Source organism: Montipora foliosa, chromosome 7, assembly GCF_036669935.1.
Source record: "Montipora foliosa isolate CH-2021 chromosome 7, ASM3666993v2, whole genome shotgun sequence".
In the NCBI taxonomy this organism is placed as follows: domain Eukaryota; kingdom Metazoa; phylum Cnidaria; class Anthozoa; order Scleractinia; family Acroporidae; genus Montipora; species Montipora foliosa.
The window spans coordinates 23,198,946-23,221,793 of record NC_090875.1 but is presented as its reverse complement, the minus strand read 5'-3'; the positions used below and the strand labels follow the sequence as shown (position 1 = coordinate 23,221,793).

Genomic DNA, 22,848 nt, shown 5'->3' with positions numbered 1-22,848 from the left:
AGATTTCCCTTTTCAATTAAATTCTAATTTTACTGTTCAGAAATTTCATCTATGCTGGATCATGTCAATAGTCACTTTACCAAATCTGGACTTGTCTAGCTTGGATGGGTCAGTTTTTCAAGTTAATTAAGGGGATGTGTGATTCATTATTGAGCTAAATTCAGCCAGCGACTGATCAAGAAAAACGCAAAAATAACTACTTAAAGCATTGACTGAAGGTTTGAATGAAGTTGGAATTACAAAACTTAGGAGTAATGGCAAAATCGGAAGTGGATTAACTGAACGGATTGGATTTGGAGTTTTGAAAACTGTTGAACAGTTTTTGAAGTTTCTTTATCTTGTTTGTCGCTTAAATTATGCATGCTCGACAGACATTTTTTGTCTCGAGGCTTTTAGTTGTATTGTTGCTTTCGAGGGAAATACAGGTGTATCTTAATCTCCCAATCGCAATGTAATTTACTTTGATTTGCGCGTTCTTTTAACCTCGAGCATATGAAAGTCAAAAACCGGAATTTCTGGGGGTCCATCCCAGCCATTTTAAAAACAGGAAATCATCGATATTGGGCCTTTCTCGGAAATTATTCAAACAACCGACCGCGTTATCATCTAAGCGAGCGAAATTCTTGCCTTGCTTCCTTATGAGCTTAAATAAATATTTTTTAACTCCGCGTTACATCAGTTTTCCTGCGAAAATATCTTCAGACTTGTTGAAAAAAAAGTTCATGTGTAAGTTGTTAAGTACTTCTAACCTCAAATTGCTTTTAAAACAACATGAAGCAATGTGAGTTGCATTCCACGCAGTGGTTTTACTTCCCCTTTTTTAGGTTACGTAGTTTTTGACGCACGTAGGAGGTAACATTTAATTGTGACTCATTCACCGGAACAGTTTAACTCCGATCGATTGATCAGAAGGTGAAGACATGGCTACGCAATGTTTTGATGTAAAGGCAACGAATACGTTTGTGTTTCTTTGCTTTTCTTATCTCATGTTGTCGTGGCAAGTGAACGGAAACCTCTTGGATCCAATGTTAATTGGGAACGAGCTGCAGAAATTTGCTAGAGATGCACTCGGCGCAGATGAGATGCAGGTATTTATCATTTTGATTTCAGTCTTACTCATGGAGGCCGAATTGAGGGTCATCAAATGTTTAAAACTTTGAAGGTTATGGTTATGGAGATTTGTGAAGAATAGTCGTGTCGCTTGGCTGAAAAAATTATAGAAAACCGCTTTAAAGGCTGACAATTCTTTGTCGCTTCGGATATGCCAGTTCACCTTTTTCATGCCGCAAAATTGACCGCATTTTAAGCTTTCGAAAACCAAAAATATTGAATGATCTCGTCACGAGACAAAAATTTCAGATAACGTTTTACGCAAAACTAAATTCAGATGTCTTAGTCGGTTAGCCAAAGTCTTTGCTAACCGATATTCAACGAAATGGCCATGAAAGCTATCAAGGCAAAAATTTCCAAATTTTCGTCGCGTCACTCTTTAAACGAAAAGGTACGAACACTTATAGCCACATTCATTGAGCTTTACCCGACGGTATTACAACGTCAAAAAGCATCGAGTTTCCATATTTTTTCATTGTTTAAAACTTTAAATTCACCAAGCAAATTATTTTGCCATTGAAAGAGTAATAAACGACTCAACACTAAAGAGGATTTAGACTGCTCATGGACGGCTGGCTGTTTACTCCATTTGTTAATCTGTTTTTGTTCGTAAACTCCGTGCCCAGTTGTTGAAAGCCCATACGAGATAATACTGGATCACAGGAAACTTCAATATTTGTTTATCTTCTATTGATCAAAAAACCTTCCACTACGTTTTAAGCCTTAAATTATGACTTAGACTCCTGTTTTCCGTTAGCATTACATTGTTCAGGGTATTTTTGACGGGAAAAACCCAAACGGCTTTTAGACAACTGGGCCGTCCATAAAATATAGACGTGGCATCATATTGTGCTATAACAACCCATCTTGTTTAAATTACAATTAATTTCCCGGATCTGCGACACAAACATTTTCAGTAGCTTGCATCAATCAGTGCTAAACGAAGACAAAACTGAAAAATATAAGTGGTAAGATGAAATGGTGATGTTATAAGCAATGACCAGTGAGCATATTCACCACTTTTCACCGATACTGAGTCCACTAATGCTTTAAGTATATTCCAATTAAAAGTTAAGGACGGTGCCTTCTATTGTTATTGCACATAGGTTCTGCGCAGCTCGAGATACTCGGATTTCCTATGGGTGGTCACAGTTCATATCGCATGATACAGAAATTTTGCGCGGTTTAACACTATGCGGAGAAAGCAGAACTTAGCAAGTGCTCTTGGTATCCATAAAGAAAATAGGGGGTAACCATGCATTTTTCAGAGGTAATTAAGCTTCAATTTGGAAAAAGTTTAGTATTTTAAAGCTTTTTACAAATATTGTTGATTAATTATCTTCGAAAAATGAGTGGTTACCCCCAATTTTCTTTTTGGATTTCAATAACACTTGTTAAGATCTGCTTTTCCCGCATATTCAGTAAGCCGCGCAAAAATACCTTTGAATTAGTACGCACCGTCCTTAAATTATGATGACCCGAAGCCATTTTGCTTTTCATCGGCTGCTTGGAGGTGAATCTTAGGGTTCTCATACTTTTCAAGCAACGACGAGCGGACGTCCTTGAAGACGACAACCTGCGAAACACAATCATGCGTTTTAGGAGCAAAAACAACAGCTCTGCATGTCCCACACCTGCTTTTTACATTTTGGTACATTTCTTCTGCGTGAAATGGCCAAATGTGAGGTTATGTGGACGACTTGTGCACAAAACAAGAAATCTGATTTCTTACAGCTGTAAACGCTGTTTGAAGTTCATATTAACCCAGAAGTCTTGATCTGCCACGGAATGAGGCCCCTCAGTTTACGTTATTAGGGACTTTAAGATCTACTTCGACGACGTCAACGAAAACAAAATGTAACTTTGCGCAATATTAAGTCTTTCGCGGTTAGTTCATCTCGTTCACTTCGTACAATGTGGGCGAATTATCCAAAAATTGAATTTATACGAACGGTTTCAGAGTAAAAACATAAAATGAGAGATTCACTAATACTCTCACGTTGTCGTTAAATTTTTCACGCTGTTGTTATGTAGAGCACAGCAAATATAAAAATGCGTGCCTCACGTGCAGCACGATTCTTTTTCCTCTTTTTGCCAATCATATTACTGTTTCGTCGTCGTTTCTTAAACCGGCCTATTAGAGAGATTTAGGCCCGTTTTAAACGTCGCATTTTACATGTGCCGAATCTAATGCAAATGAGAAAAATCTTTGGCTCATTTGCATTAGATTCGGCACATGTAAAATGCGACGTTTAAAACGGGCCTTAGCATCACGTTTACAGGATACGGCAAACATCGGCTTCCTCTTTCAAGTTTCACAAAAAATGGAGAGAAGATTGTGACTTTAGCTTCGCGTGACCCACAGCAACTCGAGCATTTAGTTACTAAAATGCAAAAACAAAAACTCGGAGTCTTTTTAAACATTGTTTGTAGAAAAAGACACGTCTACATAAAATGAAAATCCTTACCGGTACCCGTCAAATTTTGAGAGTTTCGATGAAGCTGTTTTGTCGGTTAACAGAGAGTAAGGGGCAAGGATCAGTTTTGAACTCTGTTAGCATGAAACCTAGTTTTTCCTCCTTTGACATACCGGAAAATGGTTTTGGGTACGTTTATTTTTTGCGAAAACGGCAAACGCGAAAATCCCTACTTTCACGTAGAAACGGCAGGCGGCAGCCGGCAAACGTAGAAAATGGCGGGAAAATCATGGTCACGTGGTCACTTTTGGCGTTCGCGTTTCACGTAAACGTTATGCTAAATCTCTTATAGAGCGTTTTCACATGACGTCACGGCGGCCATGTTGGTGTTCCAAAACAAAGAAATGGCGGCCATGTTGGTGTACCAAACTAATCCCAGGGAATCGAACTCTATTTTCATGCAAATACTTTCTTTTGTTTCAGTAATCCAATATGGCTGCTGGTCACGTGAGTGAAAACGCTCTATTGCTTATTTTTAGTACTGCTTCTGCTAGATTTTTGTAGGAACAAAACGTAGCAGCAGTGCGTTCCGCGCACGATTTAGCGTTTAGCACGTGCAATCCCTCGTGCGGGTACTTGGTTGCGGGCAATCAGGAGAGTTGTGGTCATTAAGCCCAATCTGATTGGCCATTATCTGGCGGGACCTGTATTCTAAATTTGGATAATACCGTAAACTGATTGGCCAAGGCCAAATGAGAGAGATTCGACACTTTTGTGTTATGGACTTCTTACTCTGTTAGTGCAAATTAAGGAAAGTTCATCGGCACATATTTTACATTCGAAAAATCATTTCAATAACAAATTAAAATTATATATTTTCCGGTGACGTTCTCAGAGAGCTGGCAAATTATCAGTAGGCAAACCCAAGGAACCCCTTGCCCGGTTTGGGGGGGGGGGGGGGGAGTACTTGGACCAGTTTTCGCCGGGAATGTGCTGCTGGCCTCTCAGAGCCCTCACCCCAGTTAATTTTATGGCCAATTATAGAGCCAATCTTAGTCACTTTTGGGTAAATGTAAGTTTAGCGACCCCAACTTAGTCACTTTCTGTTTATGCATAAACCATACATAAAGCCTTTTAACTGTAATTTCAAAACGGAATGTAATGCGACTAGTAAACGCTAAAATCAACAGCGCCTACAGTTCTTTCTGTAACAACTTGTTTTTACCCCGAATCTTTCCATTTTTAAATCCCACTAGCCAGAATTTTTTTAACCCCAAAATGGGACAATTTGCGACCCCATTCTAGTAACTCTGTCGGGAACTGTGTTGAAAATACAACCCCATTAGAGTTATTCCAGTCGTGAAAATGCGATCCCATCCAGCAGCACATCCCTATTAGCCCATTGATAGGAATTCTTCCGTCCCCCACCGGGACTCCTTGCAACTGGAGAAAGACGTATTGGTACCGCTATAATTAAGCTCGACTCCGGGTCGAGTGGTCGAGTGGTCCTGGCCGGGGACATTGTGTTGCGTTCTTGGGCGAGACACTTTACTCTCACGGTGCCTCTCTCCACCCAGGTGTATAAATGGGACCGGCGAATCTAATGTTGGGGGTAACCCTGCGATGGACTAGCATCCCATCCAGGGGGGAGTAGAAATACTCCTAGTCGCTTCATGCTAGAGAAACAGGAGATATGCGCCGGCCAGATGGGCCTTCTAGGCTCGTAGCAGACTTCACCTTAACCTGTTGGGCGTGGACAGCAATGGCGTCCTCCCATTGCATGTGTATGGGGAGGTGCCTTACGTAGAAGCAGGTCTAGTTATTTAATATGTTTTGTTTGTGTGTTTTTGTTCTGTTAGGTGTATTTTAACGGTCTTCAATACCACAAGAAAACTCTTAACGGAGAGGACATAACAACTCAACTATCCATTAAGCTTGCTGACAAGTTCAAATTGAGATTTGAAGTGGCAAAGAGGTTAAAAGAAGCAGTAGAAGCCTCTTACAAGAGCGCGAAAAACGCCAAACCTGCCAAGGAATGCTGCAAAGCTGATAAATCCAAGCTAAAATACAATGCCCATTTCCGATGCAAAGTCGATCTCGAAAACATGTGTTTGAAAATTTCTGGAACTGCTTCACCAAATCCTGTCTTCTTAGACGAAGATGTCTTCAAGGAAATGAAGCTAATATCGAAAACCTATCCTTTCATCAAATGGCAATACTTTGGATCTGAAGAAGGCGTGATGACCAACTTTCCTGTCTACGATGACAAAGAGGAGTGTACAAAATATGATCCTCGATACAGACCTTTTTACGTGGAAACTGCAACCCCTGACGCCAAAGACGTGGTGTTGGTTATAGATACCAGCGCGTCTATGACTGGCCAGAAAATGTATATTGCAAAAGAAGCTGCAAACGCAGTGCTGGACACAATGAATCCAAAAGATCAGGTGATTTGTCAATCAACGATGAATTATCAATCAAAAATCAATCGATCGATCAATCGATCCCTTGATCTAGTATTACATCGATAAGTTTTCCCTGTTCATTTTATTTGACCTTTGAAAAAAAGGTGTTTTTGTCAAATTAAATATCTGATGGAATAAATTTAGCCTCCTTCTTCTTTTTCTTTTGCATCGCTTACCCTTCTCTCCTGTCCCTCCGCTCCCGTATTGGTGTTACAGGTATTTAACCATGCAAACTTCAAAGGAGGGGACATTTGATTCCACAAAAGCATTGCATTAATTTTAAAAATAATTAGGAAAGTACGCGTACTTTTATTGGTCAATAGCTGTGTCTAGATGAGAGCATGTAAACATGGCTGTGACATCACACGAATTTGGTCGGTTATGTGTTGTCAGACGAGCGTTTTGATTTTGCTGGTAGGAAATATGAGCGTGTATCAAGAAACGCTGTTTTAATCAAGAAGTAAAAAGACCAGCATTTTCCTTTATTTGTCGAATTATTTTTGAGAAATATTTTATAAAAGTAACGGACTTTTTTCCGTGTTTTTTTTTCCATGTAAACACGGAAAAAGTCCTCTATTGCTTAATTGCTGTTACTTTCAATCAACCAGTCAGTAAGTCAGCGAGCCAATCAGTTAGTCAAACAAGGAATCAATCAATCGATCAATCAATCAATCAATCAATAAATCAACGTGGCTAATGCTTTACTGATGTGTGTCATGGTTTCTATTTGCAAGGTTGGAATTGTGTCATTCAGTTCTGATGTATCAACACCTGGTGCCAATGGCGGGAAAAGTACATGTTACGGTCAACGGCTTGCACTAGCAATACCAGCCAACATCAGATGCTTAAAAGACTACGTCACTGGACTCAGTCCCCATGGTAAGAAGAGCAGTATTTTTCTACTTGAACAGTTTACGGCGTATTTTTTTTTTTTTGCTGTATTCCGCCACACAGAAGGCCATTCCACAGCCAAACGACTCTCTTGTTTCCGTAATCATTTTTACACGTTTGACTTTCCAAGCAGCATTAGCAAAATCTATGAATTGTTAAAAATTGAAAACAATTCAAGGATAAGGGAAATCAGATCATTGTGTTTTTCAATTATTTCCTGTTCTTTTTCTTTCACCCTCGTATCAAAAGGGCATGCAATGTCTACCAACGCACATTCTCTCAGTCTTTTGTACAGAATTAGGATGTCAGGTCGAGAATGTTCCATTACCTTATTTGTCTGAAGTGTACAGTCTCATAAAATTTTCACCTCTTCACTTTCCAGCACCTGCTCTACTTTATGGTCATACCACTTTTCAGAGGAGGAAAAGTTGAACATTCTACATTGCTCCCAGCTAGTGTGCTACTACTTTGTCACTTCGCCATTTCTTCTTTTCCTTCCTTTTGGGCATTCAGATACTATTATATGGGATATTCTTTCTTCTTCTTGTCCTCACATTCTGCATTTTTCATCAGTCTACGGCTGCCTTGTCTATAACCCTATTAATGTTGTTTGTCCTCAATGGCTATGAAACCTTCAGTCTCTATCTTCAAACCGCTACTCTGCCGCCATTTCCAGCTTTTACCTCCCCTGATGTTTTAATTTCTGTCACCACAAAGAACTTACCGTGTAAGTTATTGCTACGATACGACTGCTACCTTTGCTGATATCCCTTTTCTCCATTCCATCACCCAAGATGTTCTAATGCTGAATCAACTTTTCATTGCTTTAATGGGTCTATAGTTCTTAAGGTTAGCAATCTCCATATTTACACAATCCTCGACACTTACCAGCCCTCTTCCTCCTTTACGTCTCTTTAACAATTAGACCCGTAGCCCGCAAGAGCTACGGGTCAATAGGCCATGAGGCGAAGCAGAATGGGCTATTGACCGGTGGTCCTTGAGGGCGAAGGGTCTAATTGTTTTAGTATCACCCAACTAGTCGGACAGAAAAGGCAATAATAAAGTTTACAAATGAAAAGTTGAAGAAATATTTATTTGGGAATAAAACGAAAGAAAGCGTCACGCTTTTCGCTACTCGAGGAATATCATTAATAGTCCCCCAGTAGCGTAGCCAATTAAAATGCAGGATTTGCTTTAGTCCACTAGTTGGGTGATACTAATCACGTATAGTCTATCCCCGTCACCTTGGGGATGAAATGCCCTTTAAATCGTTAACAACTTCCTAGTCTTTCTATCTTAGCTCCTAAGGTCATCCTTAGTCTATTTGACTACACCTGCTCCATACCGAATTATATTCACTGCTCTTTAGTTAATAGCGGTTATTTACACCACTCAACGTAGACTTCAGTATTCTTTATTATTATTATCATCATCATCATCATCATTATTATTATTATTATTATTATTATTATTATTATTATTATTATTACAAATCAACCACGATAATAATCAAGTAAACAAGTCTTTGTGGTCTTGTTTCTTTAGGAACTACACAGTACCGACCAGCTTTCCAAAAAGCGTTTAATCTTCTGAAAGCATCCATCACTGATGACGCTGGCAAACAAAAGAAACGAGTTATATTATTTTTAACGGATGGAGCACCTTCCGAGGACGAGAAACTAAAACCCTTATTCCAGACCATCCGAGACATGAATTTTCAACTCAATAATTCAGTAGTAATTCTTACCTTTGGGTTTGGTAGCATTGATCAGAAGACACGAGAAATTCTTCAAGATATCGCCAAGCAAAACACTGCTAGGCATAACGTGTCATCAGATTCCTCTGTTGGGGACATAAAGGTAAATTTTTGAATACATGATAGTTAGAACTTTTACAAACCTTTCATGTGGGTATCTTTGTAATGGAGCGTGCTTCGTGACTGCATTGGCTTAAGAATCCGCGCCTCATTTTTATCCAAAGCCAAGCAAAAGTGACATTGATGATATTGTGATTTACCCGCATCAAGCACCAGCTACATGTATTTGGTTTGTCACTTGATTGATTAAGATGCGCCTGATGTATGCCAAAGCTATTTCGCTGGTTTTACTGCGTTAATTGTAAACTACTCAAGAAAACAGGTCGTCTACAGGACACTGAGAAGTTTCCAATCCGGTACGGCCAATACATCACGCATGCGCACAACCATCTCGCTCGAACAATTGGCAGCCATGCACAGCTTTTGCTGCGCCTCATCAGCATGGCGTAGTTATAATACCAGACGGACCTTTTGGGCACCTCTTTAACCCTTTGACCTCTTTAAACCTTTGAACCGCCCAATGCAGTCTAACGCCAGACGATTTTACTCGGCAATAGGTTAACTGGTAGCTCAACATACAAGAAATGTGGTAAGCTGGATTGGGAACAGCAAAACTGTTCTCCCACGGCAAGCGTGTGAGAAGGTGGATCACATTAAGAGAGGGTGCCTAAAACACCCGCCTGGTATGTTAGCTACGCCATGCAGATGAGGTCCAGAAAGGCCGAAACCGCTGTCCATGGCATTCTCTTCACCAGAGCCTCGGATTTTATGTCTGCGCATAACCCTAGGCTCTGGGAAACTCTATGCAGGAAAACAGGCGCCGTAGGGTTCTTATAGCCAAAAATTGCCTATTTGAACCTTACGGTGCCTGCTCAATGCTCGTGCTAACATGAATGCACCAATCAGAGAAGCTTTTCATTGTTCTTTACGAAAACCAATGATAAGATACTTCGTATCAGGGTTCCCCCAGAGCTCTGATGCGAAAAAGAGAAGAGCCCTGGGGTCGAGATTGCTGTCCATGGCTGTCAATTGACAGGTTAAAATGGTTGTGCGCATGCGTGATGTGTTGGCCACACCCGGTTAGTGTTAGCGTGTGTCACCTTGATTTTTTGGTTTTTTTGTTTTGTTTTTTTTTTTTCACATAAAAAGAAGGCATTCTGACCTTTTTAAAAATCTTAATTAACTTTTGTATGTTTTGACTGTGTCACGTTGTGTCCTTAGCCTGGAAAGTTCACACACGTGCAGGATTTATCAACTCTCAGAAGTGAAATGGCCACATATTATACCGCTGACCTCTTTGGATCCGTGAAACAGCTTCAGCAACCTGTGGTCTCTGTCCCATACGTTGACGCTTTTGGCACAGGTACAGAACTATATGTGTAGGAATCGTGTGAACGCGAGTGATTTATGTGCACGAGTGATCAGTGTTCTTAAAGTTCTCAAAACTGTAGGAGGCGTAGTTGAGTGCAATTTGAGAACTTTCAAAACATCACTAGTAACGATCAATCACGAAATGCACGACAAAGTTCACATGATTTTTTTATTTATTATATGCTCAAAAAAAATCATTCCATCACTGTTTCTATAGTAACTTCTGTATTGCACTGTTTTACCTATTTATGCATTCGTCATTGACCAATCAGAAACACGATATTATGTTAAGTACATAAATAAACGAAGCATTTGAATATTCTTTATCTTGTATGTGATCTTTAAACCCCAGTTCAACATTTTTTAACTAAATTGTAGTAGCAAGGACCAACATAACAAAAAAGAAGCATCGGATGATCGATCCTGGTAAAGGATCTAATAAGCGTGTAACTATTTTAGCAAACGAGAAGTGAAAGCTGATCAAACAGTGATCAAGGATTATCTGTCGTATTTAACAACGTTTCGAAAGGCAGTGCCTTAATTTCTACATCAGGGTCACGGTGTTACAAGTAATGGTGTTTTTCCAATGAAAAGTTACAATTTGAACGAAAAAATTGGTTGCAATGTGATACAGCAAAAATGTGATACCGTTAATTAAAATGAAAATTTGATCAGCCTTTCACTTCTCCTTTGCCAATGTTTTCTTCCTTCTCTCTGTTTTTAGGACTTCTGATATCGATTACTCTTCCCTGTTATCACAACGGTAACTTTATCGGAGTTACTGGCACTGATATCAACATCGAAGACCTGACATCAGATATCTCCCTGTTTCAAAATCAAGGACACGGCGCTTATGCGTTTATGACGAATAGACTTGGAAGAACAGTCGTTCATCCTTTGTTACCAGCTCCCTCCGGTGCATATGAAGACCCGGTTTATTTGGACATACGAGCGTTGGAACCTGAACCAGAATTCAATGACGTATTTAACTCCATTACCATGTATGATTTTGATTTTTTGTTCTTTTTGTTTAATGAGACCGGCCATTATGGTTTTTCAATCCATTGGTTACCAAGAGAGGAATTTTGAATGTTCCAAAGACACGATTAGCAGTTGCTGTTAGGGTTAGAAATGTCCACTGCAAAAAGGCCTTAAATTGCACCATGAAAAGCAAAAAAAAAAATTACCAAAAATTGCAATAATTTGTAATAGTAAAAGGACTGAGTGGAGTACAATTCAGGGAGTAAACGGGTGAGTAATTTCAACATATTTAAATATTTGAAATTTCGAGCGCGATTACTCCCTGAATTGTAAGAAACGAAGTCCTATCGGTATCAATTAACTGTATATATGACAAAATACGAGGGATGACGGTGATAAAATTTTTATAGCTTAATCTGCTCAACGTTTCTAATTTTTTTTAAATAGCTCTGGAAAAAGATAAATGATTCAAGTACGCACAACTAGCGCACGCTTGATGACGTGTACAACAACTGTCCAATCACAAGGTGTCCATTTACAAACTGTCCTTTTGGTAGTGATAATAGGACTGAGTGGAGTTCACTTCGGTCTGTAATCATACAAGTGATAACAAAATCGGATGACCGCGCAGCGGAAGTCCGATTTGTTTATTGGACGACATTAAGTCCTCTTACCAATTAATCATTAAAATTACAATTTCCAACAAAAGAAGAAGAACCAATTCATGAAAGAAAGGGAAAATGTGTATTAAAAGACTGACAAAGGAGGCGTAAATTGTTTAATGTCGCCCTGAAAGAAAAAAGGAAAGAATGAAAAAAAGGAAGGAAGAAAGAAAGAAAGAATCAATTTAGGAGTCTGTACACTGTTTCTGTGGTGATTGAAATCAAGGTTGTGATTGGTTGGTTAAACTACAACTTTGAGTGTGATTGGCTTATCGAACTGTCCGATAACCAATGTTTTAACGGAAAACGCGTTAGTACGCTCTCAAAATAACAGTTCGCGTCACAGGATGTGAAGTGATTACTTCCGCTGTCATCGACTGAAAAGCCAAGTAATAAACAACTTATTAACCTCGATCGTTCGGTCTCTACGGCAAAATCTTAAACCTCAGCCTTGTACATTTCGTGCAAACCTCAGTTTGAGACTTCCTCGTAAAGACGTCACTTTGGTCAATAAGTAGTTATTTACACATGGGTTAACCACGCTAGCATTTCAAGACGTTCTGTGTGCACATTCTGTAAGTTAAATTACACAAATATCTATGACAAAACGCGTTTTAATTGGCCTTGTATAAGGTGGCGCCATATGCTCAAAAATTCACCAGCAAGCCTCGTTTGCACAAAGTTATTTCCATCATACTCTTCCCACGTGGGTCTAAAACAAAGTTCACATTCCACAGGTCAGGGTACATGTGACCGTGCTACAGACAAATAAACAACACCAAAAGTGTCTCCTAGCCCTAATAACTCTACAAAAATGTTGTTTCAAGTTTAAGGGGAACGTTTGGCTTAGTTGTTCATCAATGGAGCAGAGACTGCTAGTCTTGACCTGTGGAATGTGACTTGTGTTTTAAACCCGCATCATGTTTCTTTCTTTGGGATTCAGCTCAAGCTAAAATTTACAAGTTTGACTTTCGAACTCGAGACTTGGTGGTGAAATTAGCTGATCAGACGTCATCACGCATAAGGACTATTAAAACTAGGCAAAAAACCCTTGTCAATTATCCATTTCTTCCTTTATAGTAGTAGAAAAGAATCCAAAACCCTTTTGTCTAAGAGATTTCTACCAAGAGGGGTCTCAGAGCAAGAAGGAGTGACAGTACGAAATGTGAACTCAACGTACTATTGGACCCAGTTAGAAGGAACTGAATTTACACTTGGGGTTGTTGTCCCAGTATCACAGGCTAAAGATGAGCTGAACTCTCTCCAGTTTCCCAAAGGTAATGACATTAAAGTGCACCTAAATTCAAACATTTTACCTCGCAATTTCGGTTTTTATACATGCCGGGCAAGACGCGCGCAGTTATCAAAACAACCAGTAATTTGGACCCACGACCGTGACCGTGAGAGGCATGGGTCTATTCTCGATTTTACGTCACAAACTGCTTTGCAACTCAAAATTTCTTTGACAACAGGAATGCAAAGCAGTTTGTGACGTAAAATCGAGAATAGACCCATGCCTCTCACATCACTGTCGTGGGTCCAAATTCCTGCTAGTTCTGCCAAGCTTACCTGGCTTGCACGGCACAGACGAAGTGAAATTCTGGTTGACAATGCTGACATATGTTTGCTTTGGATGGAGAGATTTATATTAGGAACAAAACATATTTGAGTTTTGGGGTACTTTGTTTTTTAATGAAAGTAGTTATATCAAACCTATGAACTACAGTAACGGTAGTAGCTTCATCGGGCCATTCGTTGACTATTCAAAGTTTTCAAATTTCGATCATTCACAGGTTCTGTTTGTCATTGTACAATAGGGAGTTTAAGAAACCACGACGGCTACGGCGACGAAAACGTCACTTCAAAATTTAAGTTTGAGCTGTTCTAAGTATTTCATGATTATTCCATCTTGTTTATATTATTAAGTATGAACGAAGTGTCCTAAAACTGGATAGGTACGGACGGATTTGAAGTAAAGAGTGAGACTGAAAGAATCACCGTAGTTTGTCCACGTTGTCGTCAAAACCTTAAATTTGGTGATTTTAGGTTATTTTAGGTTTTAGGTCTTGACGAGTACGGGAGACAAATGTTCAAAAATGCGTGCCGCACGTGCAGCATGATGTTTTTGGCTCTTTTAACCAATAATATTACTGCTTTTTGGCGTTGTCGTTGCCGTAGCCGTCGTCGTTTCTTAAACTCCCTAAAGTCACTGCTGGGATCACATCGGGCGTCGTGCTCGGTTGATATCGATCCACTGTGAGACAACACTGAGGCAAACATTGAGTTTTAGTAAAAGAACTGTTTTTTTTTTTTTTGACACCTTCAACTTTTGACGTTAAGTACACCCGGGTACTAAACGGCTTCGACATCTACAAGTACAAGGAATGATTACGTTTTGGCAAACATTGGCCGTGTAGCACTTATATTTGAACAGACTTAACCGATTAGAGTGTAATGTGAAGTGCTAAGTCTACCCCATATGAACCATGTGAGCGTTAACCCTACTAATGGAAATGGGCCCACACAAGGACAGAGAAAAACTCAGATCAGAGTGGGAATTTAACCTGCGGCCTGCTCCCGTCTGACCTTGTAGCTCAGTCGGTAGAGCGGCGGAGATCTAACCCGAAGGTCGTGGGTTCAATTCCCACCTTGGTCAGAGTTTTTCTCTGTCCTTGTGAGAGCCCATTTCCATTAGTAGGGCTAACGCTCACATGGTTCATATGGGGTAGAAACTTAGCACTTCACATTACACTCTAATCAGTTAAGGCTTCGAAATCTGTTCGATTTTGTTGAACGATGTTGACTGATTGGGTGGGCAAATGATTTTAACATATTATTCAACAATTGATTCAACATCACTTCCAGGCTGCAGCCGTGGTTGTTACTATGGATACGGATATGGATATGGATACGTTATTGAGAGACCGATTAGTGCGCACGCTCGTACTCAACAATTTTGAAAGAGGGGGAGGGAGAGGAGGGGGGGGGGGGGGTAAACGGGTTCGACTTCATTCAACATTCGCGAAACAAAAGAAATGTTGAAATGTTGAATGGTTGTTGATGCAAAGTTTAAAGGATTTTAAACTCATTCAACATCGATTCAACTTCGTTTCCAAATGTTTCAACAAAGTTGAAAGGGGGGGGGGAGGGGGAGGGGGCAAACGTTTTCAACGTCGCTGTTCAACAAAGTGGAACGGATTTTGAAGCAAATGTCGAAGCCATTGCTCGGGTCTTTACACACGACTCAAAGTTGGCAATCTCACCATTCTAGTCTCCAGAGCCCGCTATTCTTTCGGACAGCAACTGAACACTTGCAATAACAACCTTTGACCGGTTTTCGAAATACGTTCAGTTTTTGGTTATGTCAATTTTTGCAACCACTATCGTTTAAAACCTCTACGACTGCGCAAGTGCAGCTAAAAATCGTTGTTCCTTTGGCTGACGAAGAGGATTGTGGCCACACAAAACGGCAATGCTTTGACTTTGGACTTAAAACTTATCTAATTCTGTGGTGTTCTATCTTATGCTCTCGTTTCACCAGGGTATACGTTCAATTATCACCGAATCGATCTGGATCCACCACAAAGATCATGCTCCCATTTTGGATTATTGGCTACTAAAAGTAAGTATATCGTGTAACAACCAGGAGCCGGTTGCTCGAAGCCTGGTTAGCGCTAACCGTTGGTTAAGAAGTATCAAAACTTATAGGTTTCCATGGTATTTAACGCTGGTTAGCGCTAACCATGCTTCGAGCAACCCGGGCCAGGTCGCGTTGAGAAGGGACTGGTAACGCTCGTTAGGGCTTCAGTTAACTTTTTGACAATGCATGATACCTGACGGGACAGTTACCCCTAATGCTTCTTTGGCTTGGCCAGATTTTGAAGCTCCAGCATGTTTCACAACACGGGTCTGACTTCTCACACCCTGAATGAAAACTCGAAACGTCAATATTAATAATTGCTTTGCAGACGAAACAACAGTAAAATTTGCAGCTGATGCTTACACGGATCCTTATAACTACATTGGCAAGGACGAGACACCGGAAGACGTAAAGCGACTAAACGCTTACATGATTGACGACACTGGGAAAGTTCCTAATCCAGGACTGAGACCGGGAATACGTGACACTGTGATTGCCACGTGGAAAGTTGAAGATTTGTGGTTACGTGATAAAACTGAGCTCACACAATATTTGGTTTGGAGATACATTGGGACCTCAAATGGCGTTTTCCGGATATTACCAGGCACTGCGGCGGAAATAGGCTACGATCACAGACAAAGGCCATGGTAAATAAATCATTAGTTTCATCTTTATTCAGTCCTATACACTGTACAATTTTTGTTTTATAAATAGCTACTCCCAAAACGTAAAAGCATTTTCCTCAACTCATTGATGACATCATTGGAAAGCTGTCAGAACTCTGGGATGACGAAGATTTTACACTTTTGATGATGTGGTGGTAATAATTATGGAGATGATGATGTTTATGGATGACGGTAATGGTGATGAAGATAATGATGATAACAGAGATCTTAAACACGCGACATTTTTGGAAGAGGCCAGGCCAGGAAAAGGCCTGTCTTCCTTTAATACCACTTTAATATAGAATGAAAAGATAATTACACAAAATAGAACCCTTTTTCGCGGTCTACAATTCTGTGACAATCTGCTAACATTGAAATACAAAGAAGGCTTTTGCTTAAAATATATATACTCGATTAGCTTAGCTATTTTCGGGTGGGAACCGTGCTTCAACCTTTTGTAAATATTGCAATAAATGATGATGATCATGATGATGATGATGATGATGAAGTGACAAACATGACAGGCGGAAAATAATGGCCCGTCTGCCATAAATAGTTCGTTGTGAGTTTACATATTTCTACATCTACATCGCCCAGCTCTCAACAAAGTCCTCTTTGACTAATAACAGTTTTGGACTTACGTGTCCTTTTAGAGACGTTACTGCTAAGCAAGCCATGTTTTGCTGGTGAATCCAGGCCAGTCTACAACACAGGGGACTTTCTCCTATGCTCTTTTCAAATAGTTTGTTGGATCTTTCACGTCCTATGGAATTTGTAAAAAGGCTTTGTGAGACAGGGCATGCGTTTTATAGGGCAGCACTGTCTCCTCAGTTACTTAAAGACCCTGAGTGATGGTTGGATCTCTCGCACGGTAGTCCGATGGTTTTTCTACAAAATCTGATTTTGTTTGATTCGGTAGGCCAAATCTTTCCATGACATGAAAGGAAGGTTCTTAAATTAACACCATGATGTATTCTTGTTCGCAGGTATTACACCGCTTTGGCTAATACAGGTTTAGTTTCGCTTACAACACCATATTTAGACGCTTCAGGCCCTCAAGGAGCAGGGGTGGTAATAACAGCAGCTCGATCGATTTTTCTTGGCGAACCGAGCTATGCTCATCACACAAATGACGATGTGTTGGGAGTAATGGGCGCCGATTTTCCTCTGACATATTTTTACAGGTGATGACCACAATTTAAGTGATATTAAAGTTCCACAACGCAGATTATTAACGTTACGCAAATAGTCAGGAACGACTTCCTGTTCGTAGAATCATTATTTTCCGGTATGGCCCCTTGAAATGTCTCGCGTCACCATTTAAAAGCTTCCGAAGCAATCCTAGATCCTCGACAAAAATGCTTAGACTTTTTTAAAAATGTTTTCTCCAGGATTGTAGCTTTTTATAAAGAAAGAAAGTTGACTTTATACTAGTCTGCGAGGGAGACACACGGTGCGAAGGAATTCGGCTGTGCGAGAACGAAGAGGGCTTTTTGTTCTTGTCCGCGTCTAGTGCCTGGCACTCCCCCACAGAGGAAAGGAGGGGGGAGAACAAAACATCCCTCATGAACAAAAAAGGAAAAGAAAAGACTTGCGTTTCCCCCAAGGCGCACCATCCAGACAGGCGTCCGCGTATCATAGTATGACACCGTTCTGAATTTTCCTTTTTGGTTATTTTTCAGTCTACTGACCAAAGTGTATCCAATATGTAAAGATATAAAGACATACTTCTGTTTTGTCATGAATGGTGCTGGCTTCCTGATAATGCACGAAGACTTTTTACTGTCGACAGCTTCAGCAGCAGATGTCGAATATGTGCATATTACGGAGAAAGAGAAGAACATTGCCGAGCACTTAATAAGCAGAGGATATCTGAGAAAAAGACAGTGTCGTAATTTGAAAGAAATCCAGGAACAGAGTTTTTATGAAGTTGATTTGCCAAGAGGTTTTGTGGACGAACTAAACAATGGTGATAGTTGCAGCAAGTATCAGCTGTCGAAAATCATGGGAACAAATGCATACATAGGTATGTCAATCACTTTAACGTTAAATTTCTGAAAATTTCAACAAGGCAAACATCAATGTAATGATAATTTCTCGTCATTGACCGTGCATCATAAATGAACATTGAGGAGGCTATTTATTACAAATTCGACCTGCCTCTTTCGTAAATTGTAAATTTAATTTCAAGATTTTTTAGATATTATAGTCTGTGCTTAAAAAGACTTAACTGATTAGAGTGTAATGAGAAGTGCTAGTTTTGTACTCCATATGAACCATGTGAGCGTTATCCCTACTAATGGAATTGGGGCCACACAAGGACAGTGAAAAACTCTGACCAGGTTGGGAATTGAAGCCACGACCTTCTGGTTATATCACCGCTGCTCTACCGACTGAGCTACAAGGTCAGACGGGAGCAATGGACATGTACAAGTACAAGGAAGGGTTACGTTTTTACAAACGTTGGCCGTGTAGCATTTATATTTCAACAGAATTAACTGATTAGAGTGTAATGAGAAGTGCTAGTTTTGTACCCCATATGAACCATGCGAGCGTTAGCCCCACTAATGGAATTGGGCCCACACAAGGACAGAGAAAAACCGTGACTCTGACCAGGGTGGGAATTGAACATTGACTTTAACATCTCCAGTTCCCACGGTCTGCTCCCGTCTGACCTTGTAGTTCAGTCGGTAGAGCAGCAGTGATCTAACCCGAAGGTCGTGGCTTCAATTCCCACCCAGGTCAGAGTTTTTCTGTCCTTCCTTTAGTAGGGCTAACGCTCACATGGTTCATATGGGGTACAAAACTAGCACTTCTCATTACACTCTAATCAGTTAAGTCTTTTTGAAATATAAGTGCTACACGGCCAATGTTTGTAAAAACGTAACCCTTCCTTGTGCTTAGAAAGGGTTATGATTAGCAATGGTGATAAGACTGAGTGGAGTCCAATTCGGTCTGCAATCATGCGAATGATAACAAATGATTACAGACCGAATTGAACTACACGAGGTCCTCTTACCAATTAATCATAAAAACTACAATTTCCGAGAAAAGAAGGAAAACCAAGTTATGAAAGAAAGGGAAAATTTGCATTAAAAGACCGACAAAGGAGGCGTAAATTGTTAAATGTCGCCCTGAAAGAAAAAAGGCCGAAAGAAAGAGAGAAAGAAAGAAAGAAAGAAAGAAAGAGAGAAAGAAAGAAAGAAAGAAAGAAAGAAAGAAAGAAAGACAGAGAGAGAGAGAGAGAGAGAGAGAGAGAGAGAGAGAGAGAGAGAGAGAAAGAAAGAAAGAAAGAAAGAGAGAGAGACAGAGAGAGAGAGAGAGAGAGAGAGAGAGAGAGAGAGAGAGAGAGAAAGAAAGAAAGAAAAAAAGAAAGAAAGAACGAACGAACGAAATAAAGAAAGCGCCAGTCTGTACACTCTTTCTATTGTGATTGAAACCAAGATTGTTATTGGTTGATTTAAACAACAACTTTGGATGTAATTGTCTTATTGAACTGTGAATTACTGGAAAATATGAGTTTTTTAAATCAATCACAATCGAGGAATTGTAATTTTTATGATTAACTCGGAAAATCTGGGGGGTGAGTAAAATGCTAAACTGACTCTCGAGAAACTCTCACTCAGTTCTTGTACCTTTTTATGTTCTTCAAACTCCCGCATGCATCATAGCCAAATGCACTCGTATTTAAGGGTGTGTTCGGTTGACCGTATTCTGGAATAGGAATACGTGGAATACAAGTTGGAAATCCTTCTTTTTTGCGGAGATTCACATTAAAATTGTCAAACATTTGCTAAAATGCTATTTTAAACATATTTTTATCATCCTTGCAGCTTCGAAACGCGCCAAACATACCGTTTCAATCATCACTCCACGTATTCTTAGTCCGGAATGGGGTCAATCGAACGCGCCTATGTCCATGCTTTAGCTTGCTCATGTCAAGTAAGATGCTCGTGGTTTGAAAACAAAAGAAGCGTGACACATGGATGCTCTTCGAAATTTCTCTTTTCTCATGGATTCCCGAAAATCTTCTCAAAGACAAAGTTCATCTCTAAGAAATGCTAATAATGCTGACTATATTTGATGAGCAAATAAACACAGATAAACGAAAGTCTCAGATGGGATTAAAAAGGACGGAGACAATCCGGTAAACCAATCAAAACCCGAAGAAATTAGACGTAGCCGACAGAAAAGCGCTGAAAAATGTGCACGCGCAAGCAACGATTGGTTTTGGTTTCACTTCTGATTGGTTGAAAAATTGGCGCGAGAACTTTGAACCAATCATTGAGTGAAGTAATTATAAACCAAAGCAATTAATTTTTTTCGACACTTAATTAAAAACCACTCCGTGAGTTTTTTAAATCACTCACAATCGAGGAATTGTAATTTTTATGATTAACTCGGAAAATCTGGGGGGTGAGTAAAATGCTAAACTGACCTTTTGTACCTTTTGTACCTTTTGTACCTTTTTATGTTCTTCAAACTCCCGCATGCATCACAGCCAAATGCAGTCGTGTTTAAGTATGTCCATGCTTTAGCTTGCGCATGTCAAGTAAGATGCTCGTGGTTTGAAAACAAAAGAAGCGTGACACATGGATGCTCTTCGAAATTCCTCTTTTCTCATGGATTCCCGAAAATGTTCTCAAAGACGAAGTTTATCTCTAAGAAATGCTAATGATGCTGACTATATTTCATGAGCAAATAAACACAGATAAAGTCTCAGATGGGATTAATATTTTCGGATAAGGACTATAAACCGCAGACACCCGTATCACAAATATCTTCCAAGTTCATAAATTCGCCGTAGAACCCACACGCTTTTCGAGAATAGTAGAGGATGGAGTCCCAGGTGTTGTGACTGTCTTTTGTGAGTGCATTGGGAAGGGGGAGGGGGTGGGTATAGAGGCAAGTCCACATTCGCTTTAAAGCTGCCAAAAATTCAGCCTGCCCAAACGACTAAATTAAAAAACAAAAAATCCTTCATGTTGTATTTGGAAGTTTAAACCACTAAGCTTTTGATGTTGAATAACTGCATCTCGTAGTGTGCCACATAGAAGGAAACCTTTCGAAATGTCTAGGCTAGTATGACTTAAACTGATGTTATACTTCGACATTTCTTTGCAGGTGTGGCCGTCAGGGATTCGATGTTTTGTGTTGCAGAGTCGTGTTCCTGTTCTTCTGATCGCAAATGTTCTTATTTGTCCCCAAAGTGTGAATGCCCTTGCACCTCCCCGCTGCAATTCAATTATTGTCTCAGTCAGTTCCCCAACAGCAGGTTTGTTCAAAATATACTATTAATTTGTGACCGGTGTGAGCGTGATTGTGGTTGTGATTGTGATGATGGTCGGGGTCGAGATAAAGATCGTGTTTGAGATCGCGATACCAATAGTAACAATAATAATAATAATACCAACTTTATTCATTTAATGCAATGAAAGGGAAAGATACCAGAGGTTATCCCTATCGAGCTAGGGTATCCGCTCGCTGCCGGATGTAATTGACTGAGAGTCGGTTTTGATGAGGGAGGAAAACCGGAGTACCCGGAGAAAAACCCTCGGAGTCAGATTGAGATCGACTGAAACTCAGCCCACATACGACCCGAGGCCAGCGTTGAACCCGGGTCACAGAGGTGGGAGGCGACATTGATAACCGCTAAACCACTCTGATCTTGATCCCATCGAGTTTGTAATTAAAAAGATGATAGTGATTTTCATGTTGTAACACTGGTAACATTTTGTACTGCAATCGTAACACTTGAGCTAAAGTGTTCGAGTTCATGCACATAATTATAACAAAAAATACAACATTTCATTTATCCAGCTGTGTCATAACTTACCTACACTTGTTTTGAATGCTTTCAGCCTTCCAATCTGCCCACCTCCTGCGCCTCAAGCGTTTGTTCCAAGTTATTTCCCTCCGCCTGATCGTAGAAATGAATGCGATAATCGCAAGTCAGGCTTACAAAAGTGCTTCGATCCCCACTGTAGCGCAAGAAATAGCTCAGAGACCTGTGAAGGTATTGTCAGTTGTCACTGGTGCCAGTATGACAAAGATGATGTACCGTTAAAGACGCGTTACTGTGCTAGCTCAAACGTTTGTTTCAGAGGAAAACAAGGTACAGTAGCTTGCTCTTAGAGCGCCTTTATATGACCTTGAAAAATAACGAAAAACAGAACGCAAACAAAAATGCAAAGCATTTAATTGGCTCATCGAACAAAAACAAACGAGCGCGAATTTTCATTGGCTTGGTGAACGAGGGTGCAAACAATGTCATTTCTCTATGGAACTTTCTGGAAGGTTTCACTTTGACGTCATTTGAAATGCAGTAATGTGATTGGGCAATCGAGCTGCTTACTGCCCATATTAGGAGTTTGCTTGGCGGGGATAAGGAGAAGCTTTGTTTTAATCTTGCCAAACATTGGTTCGTGAAACAAATAGCGAACACTTTGTCAAGGTCATACGAAAGTCGCTCTATTGCGTTTAAGCCAGGCCCGGGTTGCTCCAAGCCTAGTTAGCGCTGACCGGCAGCGTTAAATACCATGGAAACCTATAGGTTCTGATGCCTCTTAACCAGCGTTTAGCGCTAACCAGGCTTCGAGCAATCAACCGGCCCCAGTTTGTGAAATCTTACTCCGCATGTGTTTCTGATATAGTTTAATTTGAATAACTATACCATATATGTTAAAGAGAAATAACGCTGTAGGATGACAAGCCTGGCCGAAGACACAATTCACAAGTGTAACAGTTGACATTATATACAACGTATGGGTTACATTGCTAATTGTGTACGGAGAGGTTTCATTCAGAACAGATGATTAAAATTAACTGAT

At 40.1% G+C, this 22,848-nt stretch overlaps 1 protein-coding gene across 2 annotated transcripts in view; it reads left to right on the top strand.

The window, feature by feature from the left end:
- The first annotated feature begins 891 nt into the window (after positions 1-891).
- LOC138011412 (VWFA and cache domain-containing protein 1-like) overlaps positions 892-22,848 on the top strand; it is a 26,448-nt gene continuing 4,491 nt past the window's right edge. The window contains exons 1-14 of one of the 2 annotated variants that reach the window (XM_068858395.1): positions 972-1,088; positions 4,011-4,034; positions 5,387-5,974; positions 6,727-6,871; positions 8,429-8,742; positions 9,921-10,062; positions 10,795-11,071; positions 12,794-12,990; positions 15,255-15,335; positions 15,682-16,000; positions 17,005-17,202; positions 17,701-18,044; positions 21,143-21,293; positions 21,880-22,133. In XM_068858395.1, the coding sequence (XP_068714496.1) occupies positions 4,020-4,034; positions 5,387-5,974; positions 6,727-6,871; positions 8,429-8,742; positions 9,921-10,062; positions 10,795-11,071; positions 12,794-12,990; positions 15,255-15,335; positions 15,682-16,000; positions 17,005-17,202; positions 17,701-18,044; positions 21,143-21,293; positions 21,880-22,133 (3,025 nt within the window). In that variant the 5' untranslated portion in view covers positions 972-1,088; positions 4,011-4,019. Of the gene's footprint in view, positions 1,089-4,010; positions 4,035-5,386; positions 5,975-6,726; positions 6,872-8,428; positions 8,743-9,920; positions 10,063-10,794; positions 11,072-12,793; positions 12,991-15,254; positions 15,336-15,681; positions 16,001-17,004; positions 17,203-17,700; positions 18,045-21,142; positions 21,294-21,879; positions 22,134-22,848 lie in introns of both variants that reach the window. The other variant, XM_068858394.1, reaches the window with a different exon arrangement.